General features: G+C 43.0%; 1 protein-coding gene across 6 annotated transcripts in view; it reads left to right on the top strand.

Moving 5' to 3' along the window:
* LOC138638743 (cytochrome P450 2C23-like) overlaps positions 1–18,027 on the top strand; it is a 761,024-nt gene that overhangs the window by 580,921 nt on the left and 162,076 nt on the right. For all 6 annotated transcript variants that reach the window (XM_069728295.1, XM_069728292.1, XM_069728291.1 and 3 more), the window contains one exon: positions 15,780–15,956. In XM_069728295.1, the coding sequence (XP_069584396.1) occupies positions 15,780–15,956 (177 nt within the window). The remainder of the gene's footprint in view (positions 1–15,779; positions 15,957–18,027) is intronic.

Below are 18,027 nucleotides of genomic sequence, written 5' to 3'. Positions count from 1 at the left end.
GAGGCAGGCAAGGTAGTGAGTGATAACGAAAGGAATTTCATGGCTGCCATCTCCCTTTCCCAACTGAAACACATTCCTTGCCTGGCTCACACCTTAAACCTGGTGGTGCAGTGCTTCCTGAAAAGTTATCCGGGGTTATCCGACCTGCTCCTCAAAGTGCGTGGACTTTGCTCACATATCCGCCGTTCGCCCGTACACTCCAGCCGTATGCAGACCTATCAGCGTTCTTTGAACCTTCCCCAGCATCGCCTAATCATAGACGTTGCAACAAGGTTGAACTCAACACTGCACATGCTTCAGAGACTGTGTGAACAGAGGCGGGCTGTTATGTTTTTGTGGGAGGATACACATACACGGGCAGGCAGTAGGATGGCAGACATGGAGTTGTCAGGTGTGCAGTGGTCGAAGATTCAAGACATGTGCCAAGTCCTTCAGTGTTTTGAGGAATGCACACGGCTGGTTAGTGCAGACAACGCCATAATAAGCATGAGCATCCCCCTAATGCGTCTGCTGATGCAAAGTTTGACGCACATAAAGGATCAGGCGTCTGCAGCTGAGGAAGAGGAAAGCCTTGATGACAGTCAGCCATTGTCTGGCCAGGGCAGTGTACAGGACGAGGTAGCGGGCGAAGAGGAGGAGGAGGACGAGGAGGATGATGGGGATGATTATATTTTTAATGAGGAAGCTTTTCCGGGGCCACTGGAAATTGGTGGCGCGGCAAGGCCGGGTTCTGGTTTTTTGAGGGACACAAGTGACGTGGATTTGCCTGAAACTGCCCCTCAACCAAGCACAACCGCAGATTTGAGAACTGGAACTTTGGCCCACATGGCGGATTATGCCTTACGTATCCTCAAAAGGGACACACGCATAACTAAAATGATGAATGATGACGATTACTGGTTGGCCTGCCTCCTTGATCCTCGCTATAAAGGCAAATTGCAAAATATAATGCCACATGAGAACTTGGAACTAATATTAGCAACCAAACAATCAACTCTTGTTGACCGTTTGCTTCTGGCATTCCCTGCACACAGCGCCCGTGATCGTTCTCACACGAGCTGCAGGGGCCAGCAGACCAGAGGAGTTAGAGGGGCAGAAATCAGAAGTGGCGTTGGCCAGAGGGGTTTTCTGACCAGGTTGTGGAGTGATTTTGCTATGACCGCAGACAGGACAGGTACTGCAGCATCAATTCAAAGTGACAGGAGACAACATTTGTCCAGTATGGTTACAAACTATTTTTCATCCCTTATCGATGTTCTCCCTCAACCGTCATTCCCATTTGATTACTGGGTATCAAAATTAGACACCTGGCCAGAATTGGCAGAATATGCATTGCAGGAGCTTGCTTGCCCGGCAGCTAGTGTCCTATCAGAAAGAGTATTCAGTGCTGCAGGTTCAATACTAACAGAAAAAAGGACTCGTCTGGCTACCCAAAATGTAGATGATCTAACCTTCATTAAAATGAACCACAACTGGATTTCGAAACCTTTTGCCCCACCTTGCCCGGCTGACACCTAGCTGTCCTATGAAAAGGTCTTGCCTGTGGACTATTCTGAATGCCTTTTCCAATCTCGTAATTTTCTGCACCTGATTGTCCAGCATACGACATGTTTACACCTCACTAAATGGCCAAACTCCCCACACGGGGCCGTGGTATCGACACTTGGCGACAGCACCCGTGAGAGTGCAGTTTGTCTGAAGAGGTGGGTGAACCCGCTTTTGGTCGACGGCACTGCCACTGGGTCCCTCCTAGTACAATAAAGTGTCTCTGGCGGTGGTGGTGCACACCCAACGTCAGACACACCGTTGTAATATGAGGGGCCCTGGGCCTGTACCGCCGGCCACAAGACAGTTTCCCCCCACCCCAGCTCAAACAGTGCTCTACCACTTGCAAAATTATCTCACAGCTCCACCAATGTTTAGTCTATGCGCTGACATCCTTCAATGCCTGCCACTGACAATACCATTGTATTGACATTTTTGTTATGTTAGGCCTTCGATGCCTGTCTGTGGTCACTCCTTCCACTAGGCCTCCACTGACCACACCACTGCTGCCCGTGTACCCCTGTAACCAATTTAAAATTGCCTACAGCCATGTGTTATTATTTTAGGCCTTCGATGCCTGTCTGCGGTCACTCCTTCCACTAGGCCTCCACTGACCACACCACTGCTGCCCGTGTACCCCTGTAACCAATTTAAAATTGCCTACAGCCATGTGTTATTATTTTAGGCCTTCGATGCCTGTCTGCGGTCACTCCTTCCACTAGGCCTCCACTGACCACACCACTGCTGCCCGTGTACCCCTGGAACCAATTTAAAATTGCCTACAGCCATGTGTTATTATTTTAGGCCTTCGATGCCTGTCTGCGGTGACTCCTTCCACTAGGCCTCCACTGACCACACCACTGCTGCCCGTGTACCCCTGGAACCAATTTAAAATTGCCTACAGCCATGTGTTATTATTTTAGGCCTTCGATGCCTGTCTGCGGTGACTCCTTCCACTAGGCCTCCATTGACCACACCACTGCTGCCCGTGTACCCTTGGAACCAATTTAAAATTGCCTACAGCCATGTGTTATTATTTTAGGCCTTTGATGCCTGTCTGCGGTCACTCCTTCCACTAGGCCTCCACTGACCACACCACTGCTGCCCGTGTACCCCTGTAACCAATTTAAAATTGCCTACAGCCATGTGTTATTATTTTAGGCCTTCGATGCCTGTCTGCGGTGACTCCTTCCACTAGGCCTCCACTGACCACACCACTGCTGCCCGTGTACCCCTGGAACCAATTTAAAATTGCCTACAGCCATGTGTTATTATTTTAGGCCTTCGATGCCTGTCTGCGGTGACTCCTTCCACTAGGCCTCCACTGACCACACCACTGCTGCCCGTGTACCCCTGGAACCAATTTAAAATTGCCTACAGCCATGTGTTATTATTTTAGGCCTTCGATGCCTGTCTGCGGTCACTCCTTCCACTAGGCCTCCACTGACCACACCACTGCTGCCCGTGTACCCCTGGAACCAACATCAGAAAATATAAAAATAAGTATTTTGCTTATAAAAAAGAAAATACTGGAGAGATATCAAATGCAGACATTTTAACATTAAAAACAAACACATACAACAAAAATCTGGTACAGTACTAAAAATGGCCACCAGCTACAATAACTTTCTCCTGCAAGTAGTTAACTGAAAGGTTTTTTCAATTTTAAACACAGATATGGCATCCACCGAGTGTTGTCCTGTTGCGTCTTCTTTATATTATTGCCAAGAAGATGCAAAACAATGAAAATAATAAAATCATTATTTACCAAAAAAATAGAGTAAGTCAAAACCACATTGCAAATAAACATTCATTACAAATAAAGAAGCAGGGCGCGTCCGAGGGTGAGTATATACCTAATACGAATATAATCACCCTCGGAGGCGCCCTGCTTCTTTCCGACAGCCTTCCTTCCTAAGAATCAGCCCTTCCGTGGTGTAGAGAGAGGGTTTGTTACACTCCAAGGTGTTCCCCAGGTTGCCTTTCCTGAGCTTCGATCTTCCGGCTCTCGTTTAGTAGTTGTTGGAAACTACGCTGCATTAGGCCTACAAATTGGGTATGGGGTGTAGAGAGATGGTGTGTTACACTCCAAGGTGTTCCCCAGGTTTCCTCTCCATTGCTTCGATCTTCCGGCTCTCGTTTAGTAGTTGTTGGAAACTACGCTGCATTAGGCCTACAAATTGGGTATGGGGTGTAGAGAGATGGTGTGTTCCACTGTAGAGAGATGGTGTGTTCCACTCCAAGGTGTTCCCCAGGTTTCCTCGCCAATGCTTCGATCATCATGCTCTCGTTTAGTAGTTGTTGGAAACTACGCTGCATTAGACCTACAAATTGGGTATGGAGTGTAGAGAGATGGTGTGTTCCACTCCAAAGTGTTCTCCAGGTTGCCTTTCCTGAACTTCTATCTTCAGGCTCTCATTAAATTGTGGTTAAACGGAACAACTGCATTTGGCGTACTAGTTGGTTTGGGGCCTTCTATCGGTGTCTGCCGCTCCTTGCTGTTCTCCTGGTTTCCTGTCCTGAAATTCCGTTTTCAGGCGCTCGTTAAGTAGTTGTTAATGTTAGACTGCATTTGGCCTACTAGTTGGGTTGGGGCCTACTATCGGTGTCTGCCACTCCTTGCTGTTCTCCTCCACTGAACAAAGCTGTGCCGCCTGTTTACTACGGTTGCCAATTTTGAACTGCATTTCGACTACTTACTGATTTGGGCCTACTCTCTGTGTCAGCCTCTCATTCCAGTTGTCCTCCACTGCAATGCCCCCTGATTAGTCCTGTGTTACGAATTTTGAACTGCATTTAGCCCACTTTATTCTTTGGGCCTATATCTGTGTTTCCTCCTCATCCTGCCCATTGCCCAGCCAGTGATAGATGAGTCTGCTGGTACATTGACCCATAACGCAACATTTCCCGTGCACGCTACACTGCAAGATTGTGACCCTGCTGAAAGTCAGGTTCCCCTTCCCGCATACCATACCACCTTACACGGGGACAAACAGGAAGGTGCAGATGAAAGTGCAGGTTCCTTCATCAGGTGGGGGGAGGAATACTAGTTGGCGACGTCACTGGCACAGGGCCTCTCATGGTACGCAAAAGTGTTGCTGCCGGTGGGAGGTGCCCCCGCCGTGCAAACACACCGCTGTACATTGAGGGGCCCTGTGCCAGTGCCAATGCCAACGAGTGGGCCCCCCCTGCTTGCTCAGGTTCACAGCACTTGCAAAGTTGAAATACTTACCTCTCCCTGCTCCACTGCCGTGATGTGGTCCAGATTTCCTGGGCCCACTAATTACTTGAACCAGCCCTACCCACTTCAACTTTAGCCAAATGACCCCCAATTTCAAATGCCTTCCAATTATTATAAGGTAAATTACGCTTGACAAGTTTCATTAAGAAGAATGGATGGTTTTGACATTAAAATGGGCACTCTAGGTGTTTTCCTGGCCCCCACTCACTGCCGACTATGCTGCCCCATTGACTTGCATTGGGTTTCGTGTTTCGGTCGATCCCGACTTTACGTCATAATCGGCCGATTTCACTCGACCCGACTTTTGAGATAGTCGGGTTTCGCGAAACCCGGCTCGACTCTAAAAAGGTCAAGGTCGCTCAACTTTACTCCTCACCCCTACTTTCTCCCAAAAGTAAAATAAAGTTTAATGCAGATTTCAAATGTAACTCTGCCTACTTTTGCATGCGTCGTGCGTACCTATCTTTAACATTGTGTACACAGGAACATGCGTTGTATGCGGATGACATGCCCGCCAAACACAACATGTTGGATTTTCTCATGCTGAGTGGGCACATCAAAATGACTCATGTGGACACATCCGCATACAACTGCTGCAATAATATTCGCATACGGTGTTTACCTGAAGCAACTGGCACAGCCGATCTTATTCCCACCCTTTGTGGCATCTTTAATATGCTCCTGGAAAGGCAACCTACTGAAGAAATACTTATTGACAGAGCGCATCAAGCTTTTAGACCCCGCAACAATGACACAGACATCCCCAGAGATGTTCAGTACAGACCAAAAGTCTGGCACACCTTCTCTTTTAAGATTTTTCTGTATTTTCATGACTATAAAAATTATAAATTCACACTGAAGGCATCAAAACTATGAATTAACACATGTGGAATTATATACTTAACAAAAAAGTGTGAAACAACTGAAAATATGTCTTATATTCTAAGTTCTTCAAAGTAGCCACCTTTTGCTTGATGACTGCTTTCCACACTCTTGGCATTCTCTTGATGAGCTTAAGAGGTAGTAACCAGAAATGGTTTTCACTTCACAGGTGTGCCCTGTCAGGTTTAATAAGTGGGATTTCTTGCCTTAATAATGGGGTTGGGACCATCAGTTGTGTTGAGCAGAAGTCTGGCAGATACACAGCTGGTAGTCCTACTGAATAGACTGTTAGAATTTGCATTATAGCAAGAAAAAAATCAGCTAAGAAAAACGAGTGGCCATCAATACTTTAAGAAATGAAGGTCAGTCAGTACGAAAAATTTGGAAAACTTTGAAAGTGTCCCCAAGTGCAGTTGCAAAAACCATCAAGTACTACAAAGAAACTGGCTCACATGAGGACCGCCCCAAGAAAGGAAGACCAAGAGTCACCTCTGCTTCTGAGGATAAGTTTATCCGAGTCACCAGCCTCAGAAATTGCAGGTTAACAGCAGCTCAGATTAGAGACCAGGTCAATGCCACACAGAGTTCTAGCAGCAGACACATCTCTACAACAACTGTTAAGAGGAGACTTTGTGCAGCAGGCCTTCATGGTAAAATAGCTGCTAGGAAACCACTGCTAAGGACAGGCAACAAGCAGAAGAGACTTGTTTGGGCTAAAGAACACAAGGAATGGACATTAGACCAGTGGAAATATGTGCTTTGGTCTTATGAGTCCAAATTTGAGATCTTTGGTTCCAACCACCGTGTCTTTGTGCAATGCAGAAAAGGTGAATGTATGGGCTCTACATGCCTGGTTCCCACCGTGAAGCATGGAGGAGGAGGTGTGATGGTGTGGGGGTGCTTTGCTGGTGACACTGTTGGGAATTTATTCAAAATTGAAGGCATGCTGAACCAGCATGGCTACCACAGCATCTTGCAGTGGCATGCTATTCCATCCGGTTTGTGTTTAGTTGGACTATCATTTATTTTTCAACAAGATAATGACACCACACACACCTCCAGGCTGTGTAAGGGCTACTTGACCAAGAAGGAGATTGATGGGGTGCTACGCCAGATGACCTGGCCTCCACAGTCACCAGACCTGAACCCAATCGAGATGGTTTGGGGTGAGCTGTACCGCAGAGTGAAGGCAAAAGGACCAACAAGTGCTAAACATCTCTAGGAAATCCTTCAATATTGTTGGAAACCATTTCCAGTGACTTTCTCTTGAAGCCCATCAAGAGAATGCCAAGAGTTTGCAAAGCAGTCATCAAAGCAAAAGGTGGCTACTTTGAAGTACCTAAAATATAAGACATATTTTCAGTTGTTTCACACTTTTTTGTTAAGTATATAATTCCACATGTGTTAATTCATAGTTTTGATGCCTTCAGTATGAATGTACAATTTTCATAGTCATGAAAATACAGAAAAATCTTTAAATGAGAAGGTGTGTCCAAACTTTTGGTCTGTACTGTAATTTGCTGAGTTGATTATTTCAAAACCAAATAAGAAATTATGAGACAGGCTGGGTCCAAAGGACCTATGGATTTTGATGGGGCCCATTTACTTTTTATGGCGGACTTATCTAGGTCAACCTTAGCAAACCGTAGGGCTCTGCGGCCACTGTTAGGAGTTCTCAGAGAACGAAATGCCCCCTACTCTTGAGGTTTTCCCCTCCAATTACAAGTGTGCAACCAACATGGAACTTTCTTTCTGAGTAACCCACGCGGATTGTGGTCATTCCTAGAGGACCTGGATCTGCCAAAAATTATTATCTCTGATTGACCCACAAACTTATTGACTCCTTCAGACTCCTATATGAATCGTCGACAAGTACCACAATCCCAAAATCCCAGAAGATCACCATCCTCTCGTTCTCGCCCAGTTGAACAATGATATCTCTGGTTGTTTCTGTTTCACTGTAGGAGATTCAATGAAAGCTTGTCTATTGAATTTTATATATCACTCACAACTTCTTTTTTTATTGTTTATATTGTGGACTTAAGTGTAACTGGACCTGTTAGAATCATAAGACGCTTTATTTTATATAATGTGATCTGTACTGTGGATATCCAAGGGTGATGTCGTTCGATATACAGGTCCTTCTCAAAAAATTAGCATATAGTGTTAAATTTCATTATTTACCATAATGTAATGATTACAATTAAACTTTCATATATTATAGATTCATTATCCACCAACTGAAATTTGTCAGGTCTTTTATTGTTTTAATACTGATGATTTTGGCATACAACTCCTGATAACCCAAAAAACCTGTCTCAATAAATTAGCATATCAAGAAAAGGTTCTCTAAACGACCTATTACCCTAATCTTCTGAATCAACTAATTAACTCTAAACACATGCAAAAGATACCTGAGGCTTTTATAAACTCCCTGCCTGGTTCATTACTCAAAACCCCCATCATGGGTAAGACTAGCGACCTGACAGATGTCAAGAAGGCCATCATTGACACCCTCAAGCAAGAGGGTAAAGGTACCGTCACACTTAGCGACGCTGCAGCGATACCGACAACGATCCGGATCGCTGCAGCGTCGCTGTTTGGTCGCTGGAGAGCTGTCACACAGACCGCTCTCCAGCGACCAACGATCCCGAGGTCCCCGGTAATCAGGGTAAACATCGGGTAACTAAGCGCAGGGCCGCGCTTAGTAACCCGATGTTTACCCTGGTTACCATCGTAAAAAAACAAACAGTACATACTTACATTCAGCTGTCTGTCCCTTGCCGTCTGTTTGCTGCACTGACTGCTGGCCGCAAAGTGAAAGCAGAGCACAGCCACAGCGGTGAGTCACCGCTGTGTGACTCACCGCTGTGCTGTGCTTTCACTTTCACTTTGCGGCCAGCAGTCAGTGCAGGAAATAGACGGCAAGGGACAGACAGCTGAATGTAAGTATGTACTGTTTGTTTTTTTACGATGGTAACCAGGGTAAACATCGGGTTACTAAGCGCGGCCCTGCGCTTAGTTACCCGATGTTTACCCTGGTTACCAGTGAAGACATCGCTGAATCGGTGTCACACACACCGATTCAGCGATGTCTGCGGGGAGTCCAGCGACGAAATAAAGTTCTGGACTTTCTTCCCCCACCAGCGACAGCACAGCAGGGGCCTGATCGCTGCTGCCTGTCACACTGGACGAAATCGCTAGCGAGGACGCTGCAACGTCACGGATCGCTAGCGATATCGTCTAGTGTGACGGTACCTTTAGACCCAGAAAGAAATTTCTCAACAAATAGGCTGTTCCCAGAGTGCTGTATCAAGGCACCTCAATGGTAAGTCTGTTGGAAGGAAACAATGTGGCAGAAAACGCTGTACAACGAGAAGAGGAGACCGGACCCTGAGGAAGATTGTGGAGAAGGACCGATTCCAGACCTTGGGGAACCTGAGGAAGCAGTGGACTGAGTCTGGTGTGGAAACATCCAGAGCCACCGTGCACAGGCGTGTGCAGGAAATGGGCTACAGGTGCCGCATTCCCCAGGTAAAGCCACTTTCGAACCATAAACAGCGGCAGAGGCGCCTGACCTGGGCTACAGAGAAGCAGCACTGGACTGTTGCTAAGTGGTCCCAAGTACTTTTTTCTGATGAAAGCAAATTTTGCATGTCATTCGGAAATCAAGGTGCCAGAGTCTGGAGGAAGACTGGGGAGAAGGAAATGCCAAAATGCCTGAAGTCCAGTGTCAAGTACCCACAGTCAGTGATGGTGTGGGGTGCCATGTCAGCTGCTGGTGTTGGTCCACTGTGTTTCATCAAGGGCAGGGTCAATGCAGCTAGCTATCAGGAGATTTTGGAGCACTTCATGCTTCCATCGGCAGAAATGCTTTATGGAGATGAAGATTTCATTTTTCAGCACGACCTGGCACCTGCTCACAGTGCCAAAACCACTGGTAAATGGTTTACTGACCATGGTATTACTGTGCTCAATTGGCCTGCCAACTCTCCTGACCTGAACCCCATAGAGAATCTGTGGGATATTGTGAAGAGAAAGTTGAGAGACGCAAGACCCAACACTCTGGATGAGCTTAAGGCCGCTATTGAAGCATCCTGGGCCTCCATAACATCTCAGCAGTGTCACAGGCTGATTGCCTCCATGCCACGCCGCATTGAAGCAGTCATTTCTGCCAAAGGATTCCCGACCAAGTATTGAGTGCATAACTGAACATTATTATTTGATGGTTTTTTTGTTTGTTATTAAAAAACACTTTTATTTGATTGGATGGGTGAAATATGCTAATTTATTGAGACAGGTTTTTGGGGTTATCAGGAGTTGTATGCCAAAATCATCAGTATTAAAACAATAAAAGACCTGACAAATTTCAGTTGGTGGATAATGAATCTATAATATATGAAAGTTTAATTGTAATCATTACATTATGGTAAATAATGAAATTTAACACTATATGCTAATTTTTTGAGAAGGACCTGTACCTTGTTTTTGAAGTAGATTCTACTGAGCTCTTAGACTAATAATTTAAACACAAATATGTGATGTACATCGTGTGAATGTGAGAAGATTTATAAACATACAAACAGATACCTGTAGTTAGTATGATAGACTAACACAACTTTCAGAAACACCTAATGGTTTAGAATGAACACTGGGATATTTTCTAATAGGGTTAATCACTGCAGTTTCCTTTCCTTACAGGTTGCCTAGTGTTATGCATCTTTAAATGGATATGATCCTTGTAACATTTGGAACATAGGGTTCTTGTTTGTGTTAGCGTTTTTTATATGCTTCTTACAATCATTATTTTGTCTGGGCCAAGATCCCAGGGAGTTATTCAATGTTACCTTGAAAGACACTCCCCAATTAGGGTGACTTGTTTTATACAAGTTTACTTGGGAAGGACTACCACAGGGTTTTCTTTTCCCTTCCTTCTATCCTTGCCTAGGATCAACCATTTGGCCTATTCTCTATATAGGCTTATTTCTACCTCTTCTATCTTTATTCTTTACCTTTATCTTCTCTATCCCTGTCCTTTCTTCCTTGTCCATCCACCCAGACAAAGTTGCATTTGGTAGTATCAGACATGGCATCAATTAAGGTAGCTTCTCTAAATGTTAGAGCAGGGGTGTCAAACTGCATTCCTTGAGGGCCTCAAACCATGCGTGTTTTCAAGATTCCCTTAGCATTGCACAAGGTGCTGGAATCATTCTCTGCAGGTGATTAAATTATCACCTGTGCAATGCAAGGAAATCCTGAAAACATGACCTGTTTGCAGCCCTCGAAGAATGCAGTTTGACACCCCTGTGTTAGAGGGTTTAATGTCCCTCAAAAACATTCACAGACTCTATGTGGGATGCATAAATTGGAAGTGCAAATTATTTTCTTACAGGAGACCCATTTTAATAGTAATCACTTCCCAGAAATGAAGAATCAGTACTACACAACCTGGTATCATAATTCAAATCTGATGGCTAAATCTAAAGGGGTTAGCATTGCTATAAACAAAAATTTCCCCTTCTCCCTACTAGGGCTTTAAACTGATAACAATGGACATTTTTGGTTATTGAACATCTTTTTTTAAATCAGATCTACACACTAGCTAATTTTTATCTTCCAAACAATGAGCTACTCTAAATTATTTGCTAAGCAACTAACACCAGCCTTAACCAAAGTATTTAATTCTGTTTCCACTTCAAACACTTTTCCCAGACAAACTCTGGAATCCCATTTTTGGTGATATTGAAACATGGGAAAGACCAAACATTATGCTTAAGTTACAGGCCAATATCCTTAATTAGCCCCCTCATGCCTCATATTGTGCACAATGGTCAAGTAGGATCTGTGCCCCAGAGGGAGGCAAGAGACAACATGATTAAAACAGTACTGCTTATGTCCTATACGAATTGAAAAAGATCCCAGCATGCATTCTATTGGTTGATGCTGAAAAAGCATTTGACCGGGTTCTTTGGCCATTTCTACATAGTGCTCTTAAACAAATCAATTTAGGTCCCAAAATTTTCAACAAAATAATGGATTTATATCAAGACTCCTCTGCCAAGGTCCATTGCAATGGAACCTATTCAGAATGGAACAAGACAGGGGTGTCCACTCTCCCCGTTATTGTACATTATTGTGATTGAACATCTGGCAATTGCCCTCAGGAAAAACTCCAACATTCAAGGAATCCCAGTCGGGCACAAATCTCATAAATTGGCGCTATACGCAGATGACCTCCTGTTATACATCAATAATCCTAAAACATCACTGCCCTCTATTCTGAAAGAATTTGAGAAATTTTAAAGTAAAACTTTCTAAGTCAGAGATTTTAAACGCCAGCATCCCACAGGAGAAGGCACAATTGTTAAAGGGGTCCTTTCCTTTTAGTTGGTGTAATGGTTCTATGTAATATCTTGGGGTCAAATCGCCCTCAGATTTGTCCCAGCTCTCTCATCTCAATCATGAGCCTTTACTCAGTCAAGTCAAAGCTGAGCTTATGACAAAGCACAATTATATTGGTTTAGTAGAATTAACGTATTAAAGATGGTCATTCTTCCGAAACTGCTTTGTGTATTTCAAGCAATTCCAATTGCACTCCCCTGCTCCTTTTTTAAGTAACTAAATATAATCAGTAACAATTTCATTTTTAGATCAAAAAGATTGAGAGTGGCTGTTAAATTGTTGGCTAGATCTAAATCTCAAGGGGGGCCGGCCTCATGAATTGTCAACTCTATCATGCTGCAGCTGTGCTGGGGTGGATAGTGGACAGGTTTCACAGTGTGAATCAAAAGCAATGGGTCACACTAGATTCATTCCTATTGTTTCTAGACAACTTCTCTACCCTGGATTTCTAAGCACTTTTGTTCTTCAATGGGACCACTCCCCCCAAGAGTTGATTTTCTCAGAGTTTGGGACCAATTGGTAAAGAAACTTAAGATTTCTAAGATTCTAGGACCTATGACACTGATCATGGACAATCCAGAATTTCCCCCTTGAGTTGGAGTGAGTAAATTCCTGGTCTTCAACTATAAAACTAGACTCCATAAGCTCCTTGCAAATTTAATTAATATACCATCGCTAAACGAGCTTAAAGCTCTCTACCCTGATCAAATTATTCCTTGGGTTTCATACTTCCAGTTCCGTTCATTCATTGATTCCCTTCAGCCGTTCTCGGTGCTCATGTCTGACCCTACTCAGTTTGATTTATTGCCGATTGGAGAAGTTTCACCCAAGCACACGATCTCCCAAATAGATTATATTTTGTCATCTCAGACGAATATAGAGCTCCTATGGTTAAAGAAAGAGTTTTAGAGAGAGATTAGGATGACCTTCTCAGAGGAGCAATGGAACTAAAATTTCTTTTGCACGCACAGACTTCCATTGGCTTGAAAATTTCAAGAAAATAGATAGAAAATCATAACTAGATGGTATGGTTTCCAACAGATCTTCATAAGATATTTCCCTCTGTCTCCAATAAATGCTGGAGATTTGAAAATGCTGAAGGCACTATGCTTGATATCTGGTGGGAGTGCCCTCAAATAAGTGGTCTCTGGAGCAAAGTCTTTGATGTTCACAAACAGACTGCAGGGGAACTATGATCTAGAACTCCCCAGATTGGACTTTTTTCTACACTGTGTGCAGAATTATTAGGCAAGTTGCATTTTGATCACATGATACTTTTTATACATGTTGTCCTACTCCAGGCTGTTCAGGCTTCAAAGCCAACTACCAATTAAGTAAATCAGGTGATGTACATCTCTGTAATGAGGAGGGATGTTGTCTAATGACATCAAAATCCTATCTAAGGTGGGCATAATTATTAGGCAACTTCCTTTCCTTTGGCAAAATGGGTCAGAAGAGCGATTTGACGGTCTCTAAAAAGTCCAAAATTGAGAGATGTCTTGCAGAGGGATGCAGCATTCTTGAAATTGCCATACTTTTGAAGCGTGATCACTGAACAATCAAGCGTTTCTTGGTAAATAGCCAACAGGGTCGCAAGAAACGTGTTGGGCAAAAAAGTCGCAAAATAACTGTCCATGAATTGAGGAAAATCAAGCGGGAAGCTGCCAAGATGCCATTTGCCACCAGTTTTGCCATATTTCAGAGCTGCAACGTTACTGAAGTAACAAAAAGCACAAGGTGTGTGATACTCAGGGACATGGCCAAGGTAAGGAAGGCAGAAAAATGACCACCTTTGAAAAAGAAACATAAGATAAAACGTCAACAGGGCCAAGAAATATCTTAAGACTGACTTTTCAAAGGTTTTATGGACTTATGAAATGAAGGGCAGAGAGCTCCACTCCGACTCAGACGCCAGCAAGGTGGAGGTGAGGTACGGGTATGGGCAGGTATCATCAAAGATGAAATTGTGGGACCTTTTTGGGTTGAGGATGTAGTGAAGATCAACTCCCAGACCTACTGCCAGTTTATGGAAGAAAACTTCTTCTAGCAGTGGTTCAGGAAGAAATCGGTATCGTTCAAGAAAAAAATTATTTTCATGCAGGACAATGCTTCATCACATGCCTCCAACTACTCCACAGCGTGGCTGGCCAGTAAAGGTCTCAAAGAAGAAAAAATAATGACATGGCCCCCTTATTCACCTGATCTGAACCCCATAGAGAACCTGTGGTCCCTCATAAAATGTGAGATCTACAGGGAGGGAAAACAGTCCACCTCTCGGAACAGTGTCTGGAGGCTGTGGTGGCTGCTGCACGCAATGTTGATCGTAAACAGATCAAGCAACTGACAGAATCTATGGATGGAGGGCTGTTGAGTGTCATCATAAAGAAAGGTGGCTATATTGGTCACCAATTTTTGGGGGGGTTCTTTTTGCATGTCAGAAATGTTTATTTCTAAATTTTGTGCAGTTATATTGGTTTACCTGGGGAAAATAAACAAGTGAGATGGGAATATTTTTTTATTTAAGTTGCCCCATAATTTTGCACAGTTATAGTTACCTGCACAAACAGATATCCTCCTAAGATAGCCAAATCTAAAAAATAAAAACCACTCAAACTTCAAAAATGTTAAGCTTTGATACTTTTGGGTTGTTTGAGAACAAAGTTGTTAATCAATAATAAAAATAACCCTCTAAAATACAACTTTCTTAATAATTCTGCACACAGTGTATGATACCAGGGTCTTTTAAATCTATCAAAAGAGGATTGCTGAGACACTGTTTATCCGCCACTAGAACAGTCATTCCCAGACACTGGGGTTCCAGAACCACTTCATCTATCCAAGAATGGTCTCTTGAAATGAATTTTTTGTGTAGAATATAAAGACTCTCTGCTCATAATAAAATAAGCTCAGACAACTTTTTTCCGTACTTGGCAAGGATGGATTTTATTCAGAGATTCCCTGAAGTACTCCTCAAGCCTTCTGTAGTGATGAAAACACCATATATTGTAATAGTGCATACCTGAATCTGGGTGGATTCATAAACCTGGCTCATCTCTTCCCCTCCCCTTCGAATCTCTTCTTGACTTTTCTGTTTTGCTATCATTTCCTTCTAAAAAGTCTTTTCTTTCCTTTGTCATGATCGACAAAGCTGAACTTGATTGCAAGAAGTTAATGAACAATTTGTTAATATGTCACACTTTTCTTAAAAAAGGGGTATTTTGATACGTGAATTGAAGTTAACATATTCTCTTGATATTTTTGAATCCCTTTGACAGTATCACTACGGTCTTCACCACTATAATGGAAACTACCTCTTTGGTTGTAGTTAGAAATGTTGTAACTACATGCTGTTCTTAATCAATAAATAAACTAGTTTATTGAAAAAAATAAAAATACAGTATATTGTGCAGCAAGAAAACCCCACATACTTTTTAAATCAGCTTAAATAATGAGTGGACTGATTTGGTCAATAAGAAGGACCAGGGAAAGAAAATTCCCATTCGTTATTTTTCCATTTCTTAACTTTAATGTTCGGTACATGAGATGTTTGAGTTTCATGGGTGAAAAAAGTTTTTTTTCTCAGACATCTAAGCTTTGATAGTTGAATAACTACCGTAATAGGTGCTGTGAATTTTTGAAATTATATATATATATATATATATATATATATATATATTTGACGAAGTAATGTGACTTTTTGTATTCACAGCTATACAACAGTTATCCCTCACTGGTTCGCTGGCTGCCAGGGAATCATAGAAAAGTGACCAAATACTACAATGAGATGCACGACTTTCTAAGGGAGACCTTCACAAGAAAACAGAAAGAACTGGATGTGAACAATCAGAGAAACCTTATTGATGCCTTCCTTGCAAAGCAACGAGAGGTATGGTGTTCTAATATTTAAAAGGCGTCTGTTAGCTATTTTGATCCTACAAAATGCTGACCATTCACAACAGGAGAGCAGTAGAGGTGCTAAAAGAGGTATTTCCATCTCTAAGATCTTAAAGTAGTAGTAATAAAAATAATAATATTAGCAAAAACCTCTAATTAGAAATGTAGTATATTTTTTTTCTCCTGATGAGCTATGTGCAGGGCATTACAGAAGCTTAAGTATCCATGGTTATAACCAGTAACAATTAACTGTCACTATATGAGAAGCCGCAACTTGTGATGAGCGAGCACTAAAATGCCTGGGCGCACATTACTCGTATCGAACATTTTATACTGCTCGAGTGCTTGTCCTGATTAAAGAGTATAATTGGAAGCCAATGTGAATCGCAAGCATTTTTCCGACGGACCCTCCCATGATGTCTAGGGGGCAGTAAAATTGCTGAAATGGATGGAGCCAGTTCTCAAATGGAATGGGAACAGCATGGAGAAGACGCCTGGACGCATTTCTGAATCCCAGGTCGCTGCAGGGAACAATGTTGTCACTGGATTATTCCACTTTTATGGACTGACATCGAAACATACAAAGCAGAACATAAAATGGATTTTACAGGAAAAAATGTTAAGAAAGATTTTTTCCTGTATAATGACTTGTATATAAGACAAAATAAAAAACTTAAAGTAATTCACCTCCTCCACTCTTTAGACTAAGTATTCTCTCCATCTTTAATAAAGCATACAGACATATATTCATTCTTAGCTATCAAATAGGATGACGCCAGCTGTCCAGACCTGCATCCCACCACAAGAACCACTCTGGAATAATATCTGACCAATGAAATTATCCTCAGTGACAAAGTTAAGGGCTATGCGCCCCATGTGATCTCAGGGTATTGACTCTTCTAAGATTTCTGCTCAAACTGTTTGAGTGCCGCTGTGGGACTTTTTTTTCCGGAGATAATGCCCCCCAACACTCAAAAAGTTGAAAGGGTCTTCAGTGGAGACGGGCAGTAAAGCTGGACTATCAGACAGTCGCCTCTGTAGCTGTGATGTCATCCTTCCTATGGTTATTCCTTTTTATAGGGCCATCAGAGGAAGTGGGGTTGCTGAAGACAGAAGACGGGCAACTATTCCCTAGAGAAACCACATGTTGCAATTTCCCTAGTCAATGTTTAAGTGTTCCTGTTTTTGCTGGTGAATTCCTATTCCCATGCATCTCTTCATACCACAAAAATGATTTACTGTTTATGTTTTTTTTGTCCTCCTCTTCCTCCACCATATCCAAAGTCATCATGCGGCCGTCACTCAATTTTTAGATGGCCATCAGACGCAGTGGGGGGTCCAGAGGGAGAAGGTGGCCAACTCTTGGGCCATTTCTGCAAATCAACTAGAGCTGTTGCTTGTCTGTCAGTGCTGCAGCTGTGCTTGTAAGTACAAGCTCCCTGACTGGTTTGTGACAGGCCCACATGCTGAAGCTCAACATTGCATATGTACTTGACAAGGCTTTGTAAGCAGTAGTGGGCAGTTGTTGAATACCAGCTTCAACATGCCCATTGGTATTCCACTCAGCCTTCCACACATAACGAGTTATGAGTGGCTATGGAAGTATGACATCTGTGACAAATCAACCAAGATGATGAACGACGATGTCGTCATAATCGGTGTAAGTATCCTGCTTACATACCTCCTCAGGATCCAAGGGGTAACATTTCTCCTTGCGTAGAATCACATATCAATTATGCAGAGGTGAGGAGATATTTGAGCAGCAATGCTCTGTTGATAAATAAGCACAATGTCTCTTCAGAGTGGAAGAAAACAAGAACTCCAGTGCCACCTTGGCTTTTATCCTAAATCATGAGACAAGTCTCGTTGTAAAGTTGATATTGACTTTTAGGATTGCTACTTCCTATAGGTGGCACTAGAGTTCTAGTCCTCTTCCTCTCTGAATAGACAATTTGCATATATCTACTCAAATGCTCACTGCTCATAGATAAAGAGGAAGGCTTGCATACAGACCAGATAGAGATGGAGAAAGAAAGTACACAGGATGCTTTGTGCTTGTCAGT

Source organism: Ranitomeya imitator, chromosome 5 (assembly GCF_032444005.1).
Source record: "Ranitomeya imitator isolate aRanImi1 chromosome 5, aRanImi1.pri, whole genome shotgun sequence".
In the NCBI taxonomy this organism is placed as follows: Eukaryota; Metazoa; Chordata; class Amphibia; order Anura; family Dendrobatidae; genus Ranitomeya; species Ranitomeya imitator.
The sequence above is the reverse complement of the archived record's forward strand: the minus strand, read 5'-3'. Positions and strand labels throughout refer to the sequence as shown.